Source organism: Phoca vitulina, unplaced genomic scaffold (genome assembly GCF_004348235.1).
Source record: "Phoca vitulina isolate PV1807 unplaced genomic scaffold, GSC_HSeal_1.0 scaffold31, whole genome shotgun sequence".
In the NCBI taxonomy this organism is placed as follows: Eukaryota; Metazoa; Chordata; class Mammalia; order Carnivora; family Phocidae; genus Phoca; species Phoca vitulina.
Window position 1 is genome coordinate 24,459,253 of NW_022589734.1, and position 17,911 is coordinate 24,477,163.

Consider the following 17,911-nt stretch of genomic DNA (forward strand, 5'->3'; position numbering starts at 1 on the left):
ATGAGCATCACAATACACCCTGCCCTCTGGCAGTGTCTGCACGGGGCTCAGGGGGTCAAAGTACTCACTCCCAAATAGATTGAATTATTCTAGCCTATAGGGAGGTTTGGCTCAATGAGGGCCATGCGGGAACCTAGGAACCTGGAACTCTATAAAGTGCAGTAAATTCTCAGGGAGCTGGGAATGAGACAGGCCATCTAGGCCCCCATCTTCAAAGGGTCTGACCTGGCCACATTCACTGCAAAGAATGAAAGCCAAGAATCTCCATTCAGCCCCTAATACCTGGTACAGGACGCTGATATCTGTGCTGAACCAAGTTGTGGGACAAGACATTGATATTGGGCAACCCATTGTCATCTGGGGGACATGGACAGATCCTGGGAACAGGATGTAGGAAAGACATTAGGGTTTGAAGCTGACGGCCAAGAAAGAATTCTTGAGACGTCTTTGGTGCAAAAAGGTGATTTTATTAAAGCATAGGACAGGACCCCTGGGCAGAAAGAGCTGTACTGGGGTCATGAGGAGTGGCCCATTATATACTTTCAAGTTGGGAGGTAGTTAGGGATAGCGTTAAGTCTCTAAGGAACTTTGGAAGCAAGGTTTCCAGGACCTTGAGGGATCTAGCTGTTGTTGGGAAAAGGTCATTTATTACCGTCTAATAAAACCTTAGTCACAAGAGCCTTCAGATGTATATGCTTGGGGGTCATACGTTTGGGGGATGATTGCCAACACGTATCTTGGGGGATAGAGATAAAGGAAATTTCTAAAGGAATTTTTATATGTTAAAGTAGACCTAAAGGATCCTGGTTTGGGGGGGGTGAGTTTGGGCTCAGATTGCCTTTTGCCCTTAGCAAAGTATTAACATCGAGGCAGTTGAGTCCCTAGAGAAACGTCCCTCTGCGTGTTTCAAGGACTTGTCAGTGGGCTGTAGGCAGTAAGAAAATCTAATAATTTTTCTTCTGCCTTTGTTTCCCACATCAGTGTGGGCTGGGGGAAAGACCAGTGACAGAGAGGGCACTTGAGAAGCCAAAAGTCTATTCCAATTAGCTATAAAGGATCTGGTGTGAAGAGTTGTATTTCATCTGTTCGTTTTTGCATTTAGAACTCTTCCCTGTTTTTTTTTGTTTGTTTGTTTTGGTTTGGGTTTGTTTGTTTAGTAAGTTTATTTTGTTTTGTTCTTTTCAGTAAGTTTTCTAACTTGGAATAATTTTAGATTTACAGAAAAGTTGTCAAGATAGAGTTCCCGTATCCTCCTCACCCAGTTTCTCCTATTGTCAATATTTGTGCGTTTCTCACAAGCAAGGAGCTAACATTGGTACATCTCAGTGAACTGAACTCTAAACTTTGGATTTCAATAGGTTTTACTTAATGTTTTGTTTTGTTTTTTTCCTGTTCTAGGATCCAATCCATAATATATGACATTTAGTGGTCATGTCTACTTAGCCACCTCTGGGCTATGGCAGTTTGTCAGAATTTCCTTGATGAGGAAATTCCTCATCAGAATTCCTTGTCAGAATTTTTTATGACTTTCATAATTTTGAGGATTTATAGTCAAATATTTTGTATAATGCTCCTCAACTTGGATTTGCCTGACATTTTCCTCATGGTTTGATTGGAAGTATGGGGTTGTTGGGAGGAAGACCAAAGAAGTGACATGCCCTTCTCAACATACCGTATTAAAGGCCCATGTTTTCCACGTGGCTTATCACTGATGCTGTGAACACTGATCACCTGGCTGAGACAGTGTTTGCTAGATTTCTCTACTATAAAGTCACTTCCTATCTCCCCTGCCTTTCCATACTCTGTGCTTTGGCAAGGCTGGGGACTTAAACTCTACCTCCTTGATGGAGGTGTATCTATTTAAATTATTTAGAATTTTTCTGTTTAGATTTTTCACATATCCCTCATTTAGACAATCACTTGTGTATAGCATTATTCTTCCTTGATTTTAAAATTTCACATTAAAAAATTTAATTGCTATGTTCTAAACATTATCTCATTTTGTTCAGTATATCTGTGCAATTTTTTAGTCTTCAAAATTTTTCCTTCCTTTTGTGCCCTCCCCAATTACATGCCTTAATTGATATTTATGTACATTAATTCAAGAGAGGGTTAACTCTTTCATAATCCAATTTTCCCTAATCAACATATTATGTACTTAATTCTCATCTTTTAACTTCTTATAGAACTTTATACCTTTCTTCATATCTATTTCTATACATATCCTATGTGTAGATCTCAAGTGTCTGGAATGGCTTGCTTTTTTTTTTGAAAACCAATGAGATTTTTTCTTTTAGATAAGGTGGACTACTGAATATTTTGTAATTTTGTATTTGACAGTCTAACTAACTAAATGTTCATTTGTTTTCCAATTTTTCTTGGTGTTCACAGTACAAACAAATCAACTGAAACTATTTTGTCAAAGTTTTTGAAAAGTGTGGCCAAAATTTCTTAATAATTTCAAATAATTATGATAGACATTCTTGTCATATTCCTGCCTCTTATGAGACTGACACTAGTTCTCTCCATCACACATGATACACCAAACTTGGTTTTGAGATATGTTGTTCTGTATTTTAAGAAACGATTCTAGTCCTTTTTATTAAGCATGTGTGTGAAACCACACGAATCAAATATTCACATATGCCCTGAATTTTAAGATTAACTTGCTAACTTTTGGTTTTCTCATATATTGTCTAAAGATTTCAGGATACTGAATAATACTAGCATATTTGAAAGGAAATTCCTTTTCAGAAGATACTTTAAGAAAACCAGGCAATCTTGCTGGACTGATGTGTGATAGGACTGTCACCAGTTAAATCGAAAGCTACAAGATTACATCTCTCCTGTTTGTTCTTTCTTTTTCTTTTTTTCTTTAAGATTTTAAGTAATCTCTACACCCAACATGGGGCTGGAACTCACAACCCTGAGATCAAGAGTTGCAAGCCAGGCGCCCCCTCCTGTTTGGTCTTATCCAATCACCACTTAAGTATAGTTCTTAACTCAGGGCGCCTGGGTGGCTCAGTGGTTGAGCGTCTGCCTCCGGCTCAGGTCATGATCCCAGAGTCCTGGGATCGAGTCCCACATCGGGCTCCCTGCTCAGCGGGAAGCCTGCTTCTCCCTCTCCCACTCCCTCTGCTTGTGTTCCCTCTGTCTCTCTGTCAAATAAATAAAAATCTTAAAAAAAAAAAAAGTATAGTCCTTAACTCAATAAAATATTAGCACTAAAGTTGCCTGTTTAGGGGCACCTGGGTGGCTCAGTGGGTTAAGTGTGGGACTCGATTTCAGCTCAGGTCATGATATCAGGGTCCAGAGATCAACCCCAGGTGGGGCTCAAGCTGAGTGTGGAGCTTGGTTGGGATTCTCACTCTCCCTCTGCCCCTCCCCCATGCTCTCTCTAAAAAAATAAGTCACTTGTTCACATCGGCTCAGAAACGAAGTGGGGTTTGTAATGATAGCGTGATTGCAGTTCCTCCTCCCAATGACTCCGGTACGTGGTGACTAAACACTTTGCTGTCTGGGACGCCTGGGTGGCTCAGTCGGTTAGGTGAAGCACTCTTGATTTCCACTCAGGTCATATTAGGGGTGGTGAGATCAAAGTCTGCAATGGGATGCACTGAGCATGGAGACTGCTTCAGATTCTCCCTCCTTCTCTCTGGCCCTCCCCCTGCGCTCTCAGAAAAACCTTCCTAGCTGACCACTTACCAGGAAGGCTTGTTCAGCCGTAACAGCTTTAAAACTCAAAAGACCCCGTTAGTAGAACCAAAGGTCGTTTTAGAGTGCTGGATTTTTACCGAGATTCATGGTACATGTACATATAGGTAAACACGTCACACATATGGTAAGTAATGCACAGCCTTCACTGATCATTTGAGTGGCTCTGAAAAGAGCCTTTGGTTTTTTTTTCTCCAAACGTTCAGGTCACTCACTGGGATTCAGGGCTTGGAAATTACTTGCTCTGGACTTTGTGGTGATGGCTCTCGGTCTTCTTGGGCAGCAGCACGGCCTGGATGTTGGGCAGGACGCCGCCCTGCGCGATGGTCACGCGGCCCAGCAGCTTGTTGAGCTCCTCGTCGTTGCGGATGGCCAGCTGCAGGTGGCGCGGGATGATGCGCGTCTTCTTGTTGTCGCGCGCCGCGTTGCCCGCCAGCTCCAGGATCTCGGCCGTCAGGTACTCCAGCACGGCCGCCAGGTACACGGGCGCGCCGGCGCCCACCCGCTCCGAGTAGTTGCCCTTGCGGAGCAGGCGGTGGATTCGGCCCACCGGGAACTGCAGGCCAGCTCTAGACGACCTGGATCTAGCTTTAGCGCGTGCTTTGCCACCCTGCTTCCCGCGCCCGGACATGACTGAGCGCTCTGCCGGAGACGACAGCAGCTAAAGCCGCTACTAGGCCTATTTATAGCCTGACGGTAGGTTGTGATTTGCTATCTGATTGGCTGATGGCCGTCTAGCCAATCAGAAAGCCCGGCCAGAATCACCTCATTTACATTCACGCCACTACCCAGTAACCAATCAGACGGTGTCTGCTCGATGTGTCACCTCAGAGCTGTGCCTATAAATACTGCTCTCGCCAGGCTTGAGTGCTCTTCGCTTGCTTGGAGCTGGTTGGAGCCGTTAGAGCTGTAACTGGAGAGCTGTAACGCTATAGAGCTGTACACTCATCATGCCGGAGCTGACGTCGAAGGGCACGACCATTTCCAAGAAAGGTTTCAAAAAAGCTGTAACCAAAACTCAGAAGAAAGAAGGGAAGAAGCGAAAGAGATGCCGTAAAGAGAGCTACTCCATTTACATCTACAAGGTGCTGAAGCAGGTGCACCCCGACACCGGCATCTCGTCCAAGGCCATGAGCATCATGAATTCCTTCGTCAACGACATCTTCGAGCGCATCGCGGGCGAGGCGTCCCGCCTGGCGCATTACAACAAGCGCTCGACCATCACGTCGCGGGAGATCCAGACGGCCGTGCGCCTGCTGCTGCCCGGGGAGCTGGCCAAGCACGCCGTGTCCGAGGGCACCAAGGCCGTCACCAAGTACACCAGCTCCAAGTAAAACGACTCCAGTCACCAGACAAGCTTTATAACCCAAAGGCTCTTTTAAGAGCCACTTACATTTTCTGTAGAAGGGCTGTGGGCTCTCCACTGACACGGCACAGTCCCTAGATTGTGCCAAGCTGAGAATTCAAAAATCTTGTTTCTAAAACCGGTAAAAGTAGGTGCTAGTTCTATTTGATTAGTGCGACTTGTTCAGCCAGGTTAGGACCAGACAGTGGTGTGGAACTATTTGCAACTGAAGCCGATTAAGTAGTGTCCCCAACGGGGCCGAGATTCACATTACATTCTAGGGCTACCAGTATTTTTCATGGGATCCCTGAGTGTCTCCATACGAGCAATGCTCTAAGCGAGTTTGAAAGCATTTGTAATCTGTACATGTGGATGGGGTTGCTGGGGGAGACCAGGCTCACAAGGGACGCAGCAGGGTTTTTTTTTTAAATTTTATTTTAGCACAGCAGGGCAGACAGGGACAAGCAGAAGGCCAAACGGAACCTGAGGTGGGGCTGGATCCCAGGACCCTGGGATCATGACCTGAGCAGAAGGCAGATGTTTAACCGAGCTACTCGGCCTTTTGCAAAAATCTTCCCTATTAGAAGACAAGGGCCTGAAGCTGTGGAGAACTCTTGGGACCCTAGGGAAGTGTGGCCTGGAGAATGTGTTTTGCTTCCTGCTTACTTATGTGCATGAAAGAATTTGTCCTATACACTAGCCTAGCTGCCCTCAAGCTGCAGTTTGAGGTGCTGTCTCTTGGCTTGAGGTCTTCTATGTTACAGGTTTGTAGCCCGTTATTTGTAGAGGGCATGTTGACCCTGGAATGTGTAAATGTTACCATGAGGTATTTCATATTGGATAACCTGGCTAACCACAATCTGCTGGTAAACAGTAACTTTAACTGAATCTCTTCCCTTTTTACATTGCTTTTCTACACCTTATGATCACTTGTTCTGTTGTAGGATTGATCATTAAATGGTGTTCGTGTCCTGTATGACCACGTCATCTGGACTCTTAGAAAAGAGACCAAGTATTGAAGTCCGTGTACGACTGAATTCAAGGACAAAAGAAAGGGATCAAATTACTTCCAGTGAACCCGTGATTTAGCTGGAATCCTCAACTTGACTTAATTTAAAGCACTTTTTTATGATTTAGAAATGTATATATATTTGCATTAAATAAACTTTAGTACCACCTGATAGTGCCAAGCCTGATGCGGGTTTTAATTCAGATTATGTTTTGGCTGCAAATAACAGGAAGTACCAAATGAATGAGCTGATACAATAAGTAATATCACTAATCAGGATGCCCAAAGGCAGAGAAATTCCAGGAGTGGGATGATCAGAGTCCTGGCTCATTGCCCTGATTGCCTCAGCTCTTCTCCGCACTGACTTTACCCTCATGCTGGCCACAGTTCCAAGTGTTCATGCAGATGGGAGGAAGTAAAGGCAGGAAGAGACAGTCTATTTCACTGGGTCTCTGAGAGCAAGAAAAGCCTTCCCTGAGGACTTTCTTGTCCCTTTTTTTTTTTTTTTAGAGAGAGAGAGTAGGGGGGAGGGGTGCAGAGGGAGAGGGAGAGAATCTCAAGCAGACTCCCAGCTCAGCACAGAACCAATGTGGGGCTCCATCTCACAACCCTTTGATCATGACCTGAGCTGAAATCAAGAGACGCTTAACTGACTGAGCCACCCGGGCACCCCACCTTGTCCCTTTTCTAAACCTGAGTCTAGTTACAAGCACTGCATGAGCCATTCACCTACAGGGAATGGGACCATGTGACTGGAAGGACAAATCCGTTTCCTTCATATAAATTTGGCATTTTTTTTTTTATTAAATATAATTCTTGGTATTTTGGTTTTGGTCTTATTGTAAATGGTGTATTTCCCTATTCAGATCTTCTAGTATTTAATTGTTCTAGGTCAAAGTATCGATATCTGTGCATCATTTTTATATCCTATTATACCTTACTGAATTGACTTATATTCTTGTTGGCTTTCTGGTAAATTCTGTTGGGTTTTACATTTTTACGATAATATCTAAAAATAAACATTTTACTGCCTCCTTTTAATTAGTTTGCTTCTAATTTCTTTCTCCTGTCTGATTTCAATGGCTCACAGCCTTCATAATGATGTTAAATAGAAATGAAAAGAGTAGGCATTGTTTTTTCCTCATTTTGCTGAAGAATCTTATGCACTATTTCTCATTAGATATATTTCATAATAATGAGAAATAATTCTTCTATGTCCACTTTATTGAGAACTGTAAGTTAAGAATGGATATTGAGTTTTAGAAAATGCCTTTTCAGCATCACTGGGGATTGATCATAAACCTTTCCTCTTTAGACATATTATGATGAGTTATTTTAATAAACTTCCTAATACTGAGTTATCCTTGCATTTCTGCATAAAAACTTTTTTGGGCATCATGTTGTTCACTTAATGTTCTGTTGAATTCTGGCTGTCAATATACGTGTACAATTTATGCTTCAATATTATAAATTAGATAATCTCTATTTTCCTTTTTTGTGTGTAATGGTGTTCCACTTTTAGTATAAATTTTTTTTCAATTCATAAAAATAATATGGAAGAGAATGGTCTTTTTTTCTTTTAAAGATTTATTTATTTATTTTAGAGAGAGAGATAGAGAGAGCGAGCACATGTGCACGTGCACAGGCATACAGGAGTTGGGGGGGGAGAAGGGGCAGAGGGAGAGAGAGAATCCCAAGAAGACTCCCTGCTGAGTGTGGAGCTCCATCCCACAACCCTGAGATCATGACCTGAACTGAAACCAAGAGTCAGATGCTCTCAACGGACTGAGTGACCCAGGCACCCCTAGAAAATAACTGTCTTTTTAATACCTGAAACTGAATACATTGGAATTCTCTTTTCTTGAAAACTTTGGTAAAATTCCTCTTTTCAAACTTCTTCAGTTGACTTTTCAAACTTCTTCAGTTGACAATTCTTTGACCATTTTCCCTATTCTTTTATGAAACTGTTTTGTTTAGATTTGCTAATAATTTGTAATAAGTTTTGGTAAATTATATTTTACAAGAAAATCATTTAAAGTTATCCTTTTAGAGATAAGCAAATTGGTATCTAATGATTTTATCTCCACTGTTTGTAACTATAAGTCCTTTATTATCCTTAAATTTGTGTTTGTGTTTTCTCACAAACCCCATCAGTTACTGGCTAATCTTTTATTTTTTTAAATGCATTTATTTGCTATTTCTTTACTTTTGCATTTATTAGTTTTCCTGTAATGAAAAAACTTAAAAACGGTTTTGCCATTTCTTTTTCCTAAGTGTTTTTTTCCAGGTTTTTCATTATTTTTTTGGCCTTCCACTGACTCACTTTTTTATTTTTCCTAGCTTCTTTAGTGGGGTGCTTACTTCTAGAGACAAATCTCACACTGCACGGTTTTGATATAAATGAATTTGTTATGACAGTTCGGTTAAATAACGCCAATGCCAACAACGCAGTACAAATTTCAATAGTGAATAGTTGCATAAATTACAAACTTCAGTGCTGGATCTTCAGTTCATAAGTCACTGCACAAATGATAAATGCACATCGTGTTTTTTCATGTGACCTATCAGATCACTTATTTATCTTAAAGATTTTGTCAGAGAGAGATAGCACAAGCAGGGGGAGCCTCAGGCAGAGGCAGAGGGAGAAACAGGCTCCCCGCTGAGCAAGGAGCCTGATGTGGGGCTTGATCCCAGGACCGTCGGATCACAACCCGAGATCAGAAGACCTACCCACATACATTACAACTAAGAGCCTACAGTCTTTTGGGAAATGTGGGTGGCTCTTAAAAGAGCCTTTGGGTTATAAAGCTTGTCTGGTGACTGGAGTCGTTTTACTTGGAGCTGGTGTACTTGGTGACGGCCTTGGTGCCCTCGGACACGGCGTGCTTGGCCAGCTCCCCGGGCAGCAGCAGGCGCACGGCCGTCTGGATCTCCCGCGACGTGATGGTCGACTGCTTGTTGTAATGCGCCAGGCGGGACGCCTCGCCCGCGATGCGCTCGAAGATGTCAGTAACGAAGGAATTCATGATGCTCATGGCCTTGGACGAAATGCCCGTGTCGGGGTGCACCTGCTTCAGCACCTTGTAGATGTAAATGGAGTAGCTCTCTTTACGGCATCTCTTCCGCTTCTTCCCTTCTTTCTTCTGAGTTTTGGTTACAGCTTTTTTGAAACCTTTCTTGGAAATAGTAGTGCCCTTCGAGGTTAGCTCTGGCATGGCTGGCAAACAGCTCCAACGTGGCCAACAGCCCGCACTTGAGGAGGCCAAGTGTGGTATTTATAGGCACAGCGCTCAATGACGTGTTCGGCAGCCAACATCTGATTGGGCAATGGGTAGTGGCGTGTTTGTAAATGAGGTGATTCCAGGAATGTTCTCTCATTGGTAGACTATCAGCCAATCAAATAGCAACTCACAACCTACCATTAGACTATATAAAGGCCGGGCACCTGCCCCAACGGAAATTTTCTCCGCTATTACACATCAGTTCTCCAACTATGTCCGGACGCGGCAAGCAAGGCGGCAAGGCTTGCGCCAAGGCCAAGTCCCGCTCTTCTCGCGCCGGCCTGCAGTTCCCGGTGGGCCGCGTGCACCGCCTGCTCCGCAAGGGCAACTACGCCGAGCGGGTGGGCGCCGGCGCGCCCGTGTACCTGGCGGCCGTGCTGGAGTACCTGACGGCCGAGATCCTGGAGCTGGCGGGCAACGCGGCGCGCTACAAGAAGAAGACGCGCATCATCCCGCGCCACCTGCAGCTGGCCATCCGCAACGACGAGGAGCTCAACAAGCTGCTGGGCCGCGTGACCATCGCGCAGGGCGGCGTCCTGCCCAACATCCAGGCCGTGCTGCTGCCCAAGAAGACCGAGAGCCACCACAAGGCCAAGGGAAAGTAGGCGTCTAGCAGAGTGTGCACCTCAAACCCCCTGTCCAAACCAAAAGGCTCTTTTCAGAGCCACTCACATTTTCTGAGAAAGAACTTAGATTTATTAAAAAGTTATAAAGAACAGTAACAGATTCACCCGCAACAAATAAGCATTTAATTGACCACAACTCTTTTAACAGGACGCTGAAAATTACCTAATTAAAGGTGACCGAGGCCTCTGAAGCAGTTCACCTTAATGCGCAGTAATTTTTACAATGGAACTTTTTTAGTCCTGCAGAGTAGATAGAGCAACCATCTAGCAGACTCTTGGGGGCGGATGTGCCATTCTCCTTGGGAAAAGAGCAAACTTAGATTAGGGCTGTTGTGACAACAACAAACTTAGCACCAAACAAGGGGTATGGCTGGCCTTTTGAGACTTTGTGGATCATCAGAACATTGTGACTCTATTCCATGGGGTCATCAACCCAATCCCACCCTCTGCTGCTGGAATCCATAAGAGGGCAGTGAGATAGGCTGGTCTGTCACTTATGGTTTCTTCTCTTGCCCCATGGGTCCTTTAAAATCCTGAAATTTAAAAAAAAAAAATTAAAAAAAATAAATAAATAAATAAAAAAAAAGGGACGCCTGGGTGGCTCAGTCGGTTAAGCGTCTGCCTTTGGCTCAGGTCATGATCCCAGTACCCTGGGATCGAGTCCCGCATCGGGCTCCTTGCTCAGCAGGGAGCCTGCTTCTCCCTCTGCCTGCAGCTCCCCCTGCTTGTACTCTCGCTCACTCTCTCTCACCCACGCTCTCTCTCTCTAACGAATAAATAAATAAAATCTAAAAAAAAATAATAATAAAAAAATAAAATAAAATAAAATCCTGAAATTTATCAGAACTGGACCACATTTTACTTTCTACCTAGTAGAAATAAAACTGACATCTATCTTCCCATCCTGAACTATACTTTTACACAGTCCAACTAAACTCATTAGTATGTTAATCAACCAATAATATATGACCATCATATAAGAATGGCACCCAAATAACACAATGTTGGAAATAAGAAGTAAATTTGTTGCATTCACTGGAATATAACAATATTATTAGATCACTGACAGTTTTCTCTTTAAAATCTGGCAGCAAAATTTGGGATTCCTCAGATGAATCTCCTCTACCTTTGCTATCACAGAGAAATTAAATCCTACATGATATAAGTTATTTCAGTCCTAACACCTTTCTTCTGATTCTCCTTAATCCCAACCATTCAGGTTCTGCTTAGATTCTAAGCTGCTATCTGTGTTCTTTCTGGGCAATTTAGGATCTTGTATCATCTTAAGGGCCCAGGTAGGGCCTAAATCCAATAATAAGTGTCCTTATAAGAGACCCAAGAGAAGACACAGAGAAGAGAAGATCATGTGAAAGTCGAAGGCAGAGACTGGAAGTGATATGGCTACAAACCAAGAAACACTAAAGATTCCTGGAAGCCACCAGAAACCAGGAGGGAAACGTGGGACAAATTCTCTCTCTGAGCATCCAGAAGGAAGCAGTTCTGTTAAAACTTGATTTTGACTTCTCCTTGCCAAAACTATACAAGAATAAATTTCTGTTTTAAACCCCCCAGTTTGTGATAATTTGTTATAGCAGCCATAAGAAACTAATACCCTCTCTTTTAAGAGGATGCAAAGACAAGCTATAGACTCAAAGAAAATACCTTCAAAGCACATATCTTACAAAGGACTAGTATCTAAGATATATAAAGAACTCCCAAAACTCAACACTAAAAAACTACTCAACAATCTATTTAAAAAATGTATGAAAAACATAAATGGACATTTCACCAAAAAGGATATACAGATGGCAAATAAACACATGAAAAGGTGTTCAATATCCTATGTCATTAGGTAATTTCAAATTAAAATCACGAGATGCCACTACACACCTACTTGAATGACCAAAATCCAAAACACTGACACCACCAAATGCTAGCTAGGAGCTGAAGTAACAGAAAACTATTGTTTATTGCTGGTTGTAGTGAAAAATGGTACAGCCACTTTGAAAGACACAGTTGCTTATAAAAGTAAATGTTAGCCTACTATTTGATCCAGCAATTATCTATCTATCTATCTATCTATCTATCTATCTATCTATCTATCTACCTATCTATCTATCTATCTATCATATATATATATGTATACACACAGATATATATATATATTTCCCAAATATTTATAGCAGTTTTATTCACAATTCAGTTCAATAGATGACTGGATAAATAAACTATGGTACATCCATACAAGGAAGTATTATTCAGTGATAAAAAGAAATGAGCTATCAAGCCATGAAAAGGCAGTAGGAATCTTAAAAGCATACTGTTAAGTGAAAGAAGCCAGTCTGAAAAGACGACATACTGCATGAGTCTAATAACATCCTGGGAAAGGCAAAACTATAAGAACAATAAGAAAGATCAGTGGTTGTCAGGCTTTGGTGTAGGAGGGGGCAGGGAAGAAGAGATGAAGCACAGAGGATTTTTAAGACAAGGAAACCATTCTCTATAATACTATATGGTGGGCACATGACATTATGCATTTGTCAAAACCCACAGAACTAACTGCACAACACAGAGTGAACCTTAATGTAAATTATGGATTTTCATTAATAATAATGTACCAACAGAGATTCATTGATGTGACAAATGTACCACACTAACATAGAGGCAGAGGAGGTATATGGGGTATATGTACTTTCTGCCCAATTTTTCTGTCAACTTGAAACTGCTTTTAAAAATAAAGTCTATTTTTTATTTTTTTAAAAGGTTTTATTTATTTAAGAGAGAGAAAGAGCGTGAGAGAGAGAGAGATCACGAGCAGGGGGGAGGGGTAGAGGGAGAAGCAGACTCCCCGCTGAGCAGGGAGCCTGATGCGGGGCTCCATCCCAGGACCCTGGGATCATGACCTGAGCCAAAGGCAGATGCTTAACCAACTGAGCCACCCAGGTGCCCACAAAGTCTATTTTTTAAAAAACAATCCCAAAAGATTACCTCCTATATAATTCAATTTACATAACGTTCTTGAAATGACATAAAGAAACAGAAACTGTATTAGTGACCCAAGAGTCAAGAGGGAGTGTGGTTGGCAGAGAAGTGTCTGTGCTATAAAAAGGAAACATGAGGGATCCTTGCCGTGATGGAAGTATTCTATATTGATTATATCAATGTCAACATCCTGGTGGTGATATTGTACTAAGTTTTGCAATATGTACCTTTTGGGGAAAGTGAGTAAATGCTACATGGTATCTGTAATATTTTTTTACAACTGCATGCGAATCTACAGTTATCTCAAAATAAAATTCACTTAAAAATTTTTGTAGGATGCAGTTGAAGTCATGCTGAGAGGGAAATCTAGCACTAAATGTTTGTATCAGAAAAGGAGAGAGTTCTCAAATCATTACTACAAACTTCCACATGAAGATATAGAAAAAGAAGAGCAAAATAAGTTCAATGCAAAAAGGAAGAAAGATAAGAAAAGAACTCGGGGCACCTGGGTGGCACAGTCAGTTGAGTATCTGACTCTTGGTTTTGGCTTGGGTCGTGATCTCAGAGTCAGGAGATCCAGCCCCAAGTTGGGCTCCACGCTCAGCATGGAGTCTGCTTGAGTTTCTCTCTCCTTCTCCCTCTGCCCCTCCCACTTTTGCTCTCTTTAAAATCAGTCAATCAAAAAAAAAAAAAAAAAAAAAAAAAGGAAGAAGAGAACTCAATGAGATTAAAAACAGAAAAACAATAGAAAAACCATGGCAACAGAATGTCTTTTAGAAAAATCAATACAATTGAGAAGCTCTACCAAGACTGATAATAAAAGAGAGAAATTACCAATCTCAGAAATAAAACAGGATATAACAGACCATTAAAATGATAATAAGGGAACACTGCAAGCAGCCACAAATTAGAAAGATTCATCTGAGATAAAGTAGAAAAATGGAATATTCTTATAACTTTTAAAGAAATGGAAATAGTAACTAAAAACTTTCACTCAAATAAAATCTGTAGACCCAGATGGTTTCAGTAAAGAATTCTACCAAATGTTTAAAGAAGAAATAGCACTGATTTTACACAGTCTCTTCCAGAAAATGAAAGAACACACTTCCCAACTGAAGTTGATTCTAAAATTAGCCCAATACTAAAATCATATAACATAAAAACAGTACAAAATAAAACTACAGACCAATATCCCTTATGAACATAGAAAAGAAACAATAATAGCAAGTCAAATCCAATAATGTATAAAGATCAAGGAATGCAAGACAGGTTCAATATTCAAAATCAATCAGTGTAATCTACCATATTAACAGTATAAAGAAGAAAACTATGATCATAGTAATGAATGCAGAGAAAATGTTTGACAAAATTCACTATCCTTTCCTGATTAAAAACTCTCAACAGAGTAGGAATAGAAGAGAACTTCCTGAGTCTGATAAAGGACATCTACAAATACTCTACAGATATCATACTAATGAAGAGAGAGTCAAATGCTTCCTGGTAAGATCAGGAACAAGGCAAAGATATTCATTATCACCATTACATTCAACTTCTAAAGTCCTTCATAGCACAATACAGCAAGAAATAGAAATTAAAGGCATATGGATTTGAAAATAGGAAATAAAACTCCTTCTATCTGAAGATGATGGGATTGTCCATGTGGAAAATCAGAAGGACTCCACAAAAAACAAAACAAAACAAAACCAAAACTCCTAAAACTTAATAACTGAAATGTAAAGGAACTATAATATCAAACAATTTTGAAAAGAAAGAATAAAGTGGGAGGAATCACTCTCCCCAGTTTTAAGACATATTTTATAATATGGTAATCAAGACTGTGTAGTAATAGGAAAGAGATAGATAAATAGATCAATGGACCAAAACAGGGAACCCACAAATAGTCCTACACAGGTAAGGCCAGCTAGTTTTTGACACTGATGAAAGAGAAATTTAAGGGAGGAAGAATAATCTTTTCAACAAATGATGCTAGACCAATAGGCAAAAGTAGGAAACTCAACCTAAGCCCTACACCTTTCACAAAAATTTGCTCAAAACCGATGGTAGATTTAAATGTAAAATGTAAAACCGTAAACCTTTTAGAAAGAAAGAGAAAAATCTTTGGGATCTAGAGCTACGCAAAAAGTTCTTAAACATACCAAAACCATCCAGGAGAGAAAAAAAATTGGTAAATTTCATCAAAAGTAAAAATGTTTGTTTTGTGAAAGTCCTGTAAAGAAGATTAAAACGACAAACTACAGACTTAAGGAAAATATTTGCAAACTATAAATATGACAGAAACTTATATTTATAATATATAAAGACTTTTCCAAACTCAATAGTAAAGAAACCCCAAATTATCCCATTAAAAAATGGGCAAAACTCACAAAGAGACATTTCACAGAAATTAATAAACATTAACATTAATAACCATTAGGGAAATGCAAATTAAGACTATGATGAGATATCAATATATACCTATCAGGCAACTAAAATAAAAAATAGCGACAACATTGAATGCTGGCATAAATGTAGAGAAATTCCATGTCTCATACATCGCTGGTGAGAAAACAAAATGGTATAATCAGTTCGGAAAATTTCTTGGCAGTTTCTTAAAATGCAAAGCGTATGTTTACCATATGATCCCGTACTCCCAGTACTGAGCATTCATCCCAGTGAAATGAAAACTGACGTTTACACAAAGACCTCTATGTTCACTGCAGGGTTTGGGTGGTTTATTTTTGTTTTGTTTGTTCTATAACAGTCAAAACTAGAATGTCCTTTAAAAGGTGAATGTTAAACCAGCTGTTATTTATCCCTACCATGTAATACTACCGAGCAATAAAAAGAAAAGAAACCGATACATGCAACAACCTGGATGCACCTCTGAGGAATTTAAATTTCATGAAATTATAAATCTCATTTATAGGACATTTCAAAATAAAATTATCGAGTATTTATTAGTGCTCACTTCCATCTGGTGTCCTTGATGGTCATCACACAGGAAACACCCATTTGATGAAAGAACGTCAAGGTCTGAAGCAAGCCTTTGCTTCCGGTGAGACTGCCCAACACGACCCCGGGGTAGCAGAAGAAGCATGCCTCCCCCAGCTGCCCGGGTTCCCCAGGGGAACCGACGCCCCACTACCATCGCTGAACTTTAGGGCAAAGTTGCTTTAGGATCTCGCCCAACAAATAAAACTCCTGTTTGCGGTCCTCGCATTTCTCATCGCCTTCCCTAGAGACTCAGGAAAACCCCTTAGACAATCAAGAGGAACACAAGCTGCCCTCTAAGACTGACGCCTTTCAGGGACTTGGTGGAAGGAGTTCATTTATAGTCCGTGTATTCAAATGAGGTTTGAAATAACCAGGTCTGATTGGACGAACGATAATAAGAGAATATACGTAAAAACAGGACGGCCCGTTCGACTCTCTGGTTGGACAGATGCCTAGGCGACCTCAGCCAATCAGAACATCCCCCAGTGAAGTTGCGGGTGGACCCTTCCCTTCAGTTGTGCCTTAAGTGCTCTTATTTCTGTTCCCTCTGTGTTTGAAGGTGGGAAGCAAGTGGGCAGGGCTGACCGCAAGGTGCGCTGTGCGTCCTCCGGGGCGGGCGAGGGGCGAGCCTGCCCGCACGACGGTGGGCTCAGGAGCCGGCGGTCTGTCCATCACCCAGGAACACCAAGGGCCACCACCACAGAGACACGCCCGAGTCAAGTCTCCAGTTAGTAAAGCCCAGCGAGTAATACACACTTCTGGAAAAAGAACACAACAGCAAACCAAACAGCAAAGGCTCTTTTTCAGAGCCGTGCACCCAATTTCAAAGATCGAGCTGTGGCCAGATTCCCAAGAACAATATACATTTCCATAAATCAACCCATTTAATTATGTTTGCTTGATAACTTTCCTGCAAATCACTCTGTGAGAATGGGTTTTACTGGAAAGTTTGATTGTCATTAGATTTTAATCCTGTTCTAACCTTTCTCATTTTAAAAAAATGCTCTGGGTGCCCACTAAATTGATTTCAAGGCGGGGTAGAACACTGACTTGAAAAATGCTGGGACAATCGGTGCCGGAACAGAAGTGCCCATCCCTCAGCCTTACAGCCAGTAGAACTACTCTCCTGGGCCACAGCTATCCGCCCCCCCACCCCGCCCCAAAAGGTGGGAACGCAGCCTGAGCGGAGCCAATGAAAGAACTTTCCGAGATTTTCAGCTCTGCCCCTTAAACACACTTTTTCTTTCTTTTATCAGAAAGACTCTGAATAAGACTCTGGAGCTGCTGAGGAAGGGTCTCCTGGCTCTTTGAAAAGACTGAGAAGAGAAGTGAGATGCAAGGGAACAAGAGAACTGGGTTTGGGACGTTTGGGGTGGGGAAGAGAGAGAGCGCATTTACACCCAATCTTGGCCACCGTCCTTGTTCCAAAGGCCCTTAAATGTTGAGCTGCCCCAGTCTACTTAGCACTAAATCTCCCCTCCACTTTTGGTCCTTTAAAAAAATACTATTTCAGTTTGATTTCTGTCACTTGCAAGAGACCATGTCTGACAAATCAAAGCCAAAACTAACTCTGCCCGTGGAAAGTTCCACCCCCCCATATGCTAGCATAACAGAAAATTAATGCATCTCCCCTTAATTCTGCCCCTCCTCTTTTGTAACAATACTGACGTCTTTGCTCTTAATCCTTATGTTTCATTCAAAGAGAGGTGAAAATCAGAGTGGGAGAGAGAGGAATCTGAGGCGTTGAACCCATTCAAATGCTTTAAGGTAAATGGTTGAAGCAGAAAGCACTCATGCAGAGTCTGAAGCTACGCCTGACGTTCCTAAAGAAAACACTGGGTGTTAAGAAAAAAGAAACTACTCTTGCTTTGGTCTCCAAGCTAAGATTAGAATGCTGAGGTGGTTGAACGCAGAGGAAGGAAAATACAGAAACTTTAAGGGAAACTTTTCTTTTCTGATA

General features: G+C 41.5%; 4 protein-coding genes across 5 annotated transcripts in view; 2 read left to right on the forward strand and 2 right to left on the reverse strand.

Moving 5' to 3' along the window:
• Positions 1 to 3,949: 3,949 nt before the first annotated feature.
• Positions 3,950 to 4,345, reverse strand: LOC116644939 (histone H2A type 1-H). The gene has a single exon (XM_032424813.1). The coding sequence runs from the start codon at positions 4,343 to 4,345 to the stop codon at positions 3,950 to 3,952; it is 396 nt and encodes a 131-aa protein (XP_032280704.1).
• Positions 4,346 to 4,664: 319 nt separating this feature from the next.
• Positions 4,665 to 17,911, forward strand: part of LOC116644850 (histone H2B type 1-A-like) — a 383,608-nt gene continuing 370,361 nt past the window's right edge. The window contains exon 1 of the mRNA XM_032424703.1: positions 4,665 to 5,051. Within this exon, the coding sequence (XP_032280594.1) occupies positions 4,665 to 5,048 (384 nt within the window). The 3' untranslated portion in view covers positions 5,049 to 5,051. The remainder of the gene's footprint in view (positions 5,052 to 17,911) is intronic.
• On the reverse strand, positions 8,900 to 9,283 carry LOC116644851 (histone H2B type 1-A). The gene has a single exon (XM_032424704.1). It carries the CDS (start codon positions 9,281 to 9,283, stop codon positions 8,900 to 8,902), a length of 384 nt encoding a protein of 127 aa, XP_032280595.1.
• Positions 9,562 to 9,957, forward strand: LOC116644842 (histone H2A type 1-C-like). Of its 2 annotated transcripts, XM_032424695.1 has the most exons (2): positions 9,562 to 9,642; positions 9,748 to 9,957. In XM_032424695.1, the coding sequence occupies exons 1-2, from the start codon at positions 9,562 to 9,564 to the stop codon at positions 9,952 to 9,954; spliced, it is 288 nt and encodes a 95-aa protein (XP_032280586.1). In that variant the 3' UTR covers positions 9,955 to 9,957. The 2 variants fall into 2 exon arrangements, with proteins under 2 accessions (XP_032280586.1, XP_032280585.1); XM_032424694.1 differs by having other exon boundaries at positions 9,562 to 9,957.

Coding starts and splice junctions, on each gene's coding strand:
- LOC116644851 (XM_032424704.1), bottom strand. CDS start 9,283: ATGCCAGAGCTAACCTCGAAGGGCACTACTATTTCCAAGAAAGGTTTC.
- LOC116644842 (XM_032424694.1), top strand. CDS start 9,562: ATGTCCGGACGCGGCAAGCAAGGCGGCAAGGCTTGCGCCAAGGCCAAG.
- LOC116644939 (XM_032424813.1), bottom strand. CDS start 4,345: ATGTCCGGGCGCGGGAAGCAGGGTGGCAAAGCACGCGCTAAAGCTAGA.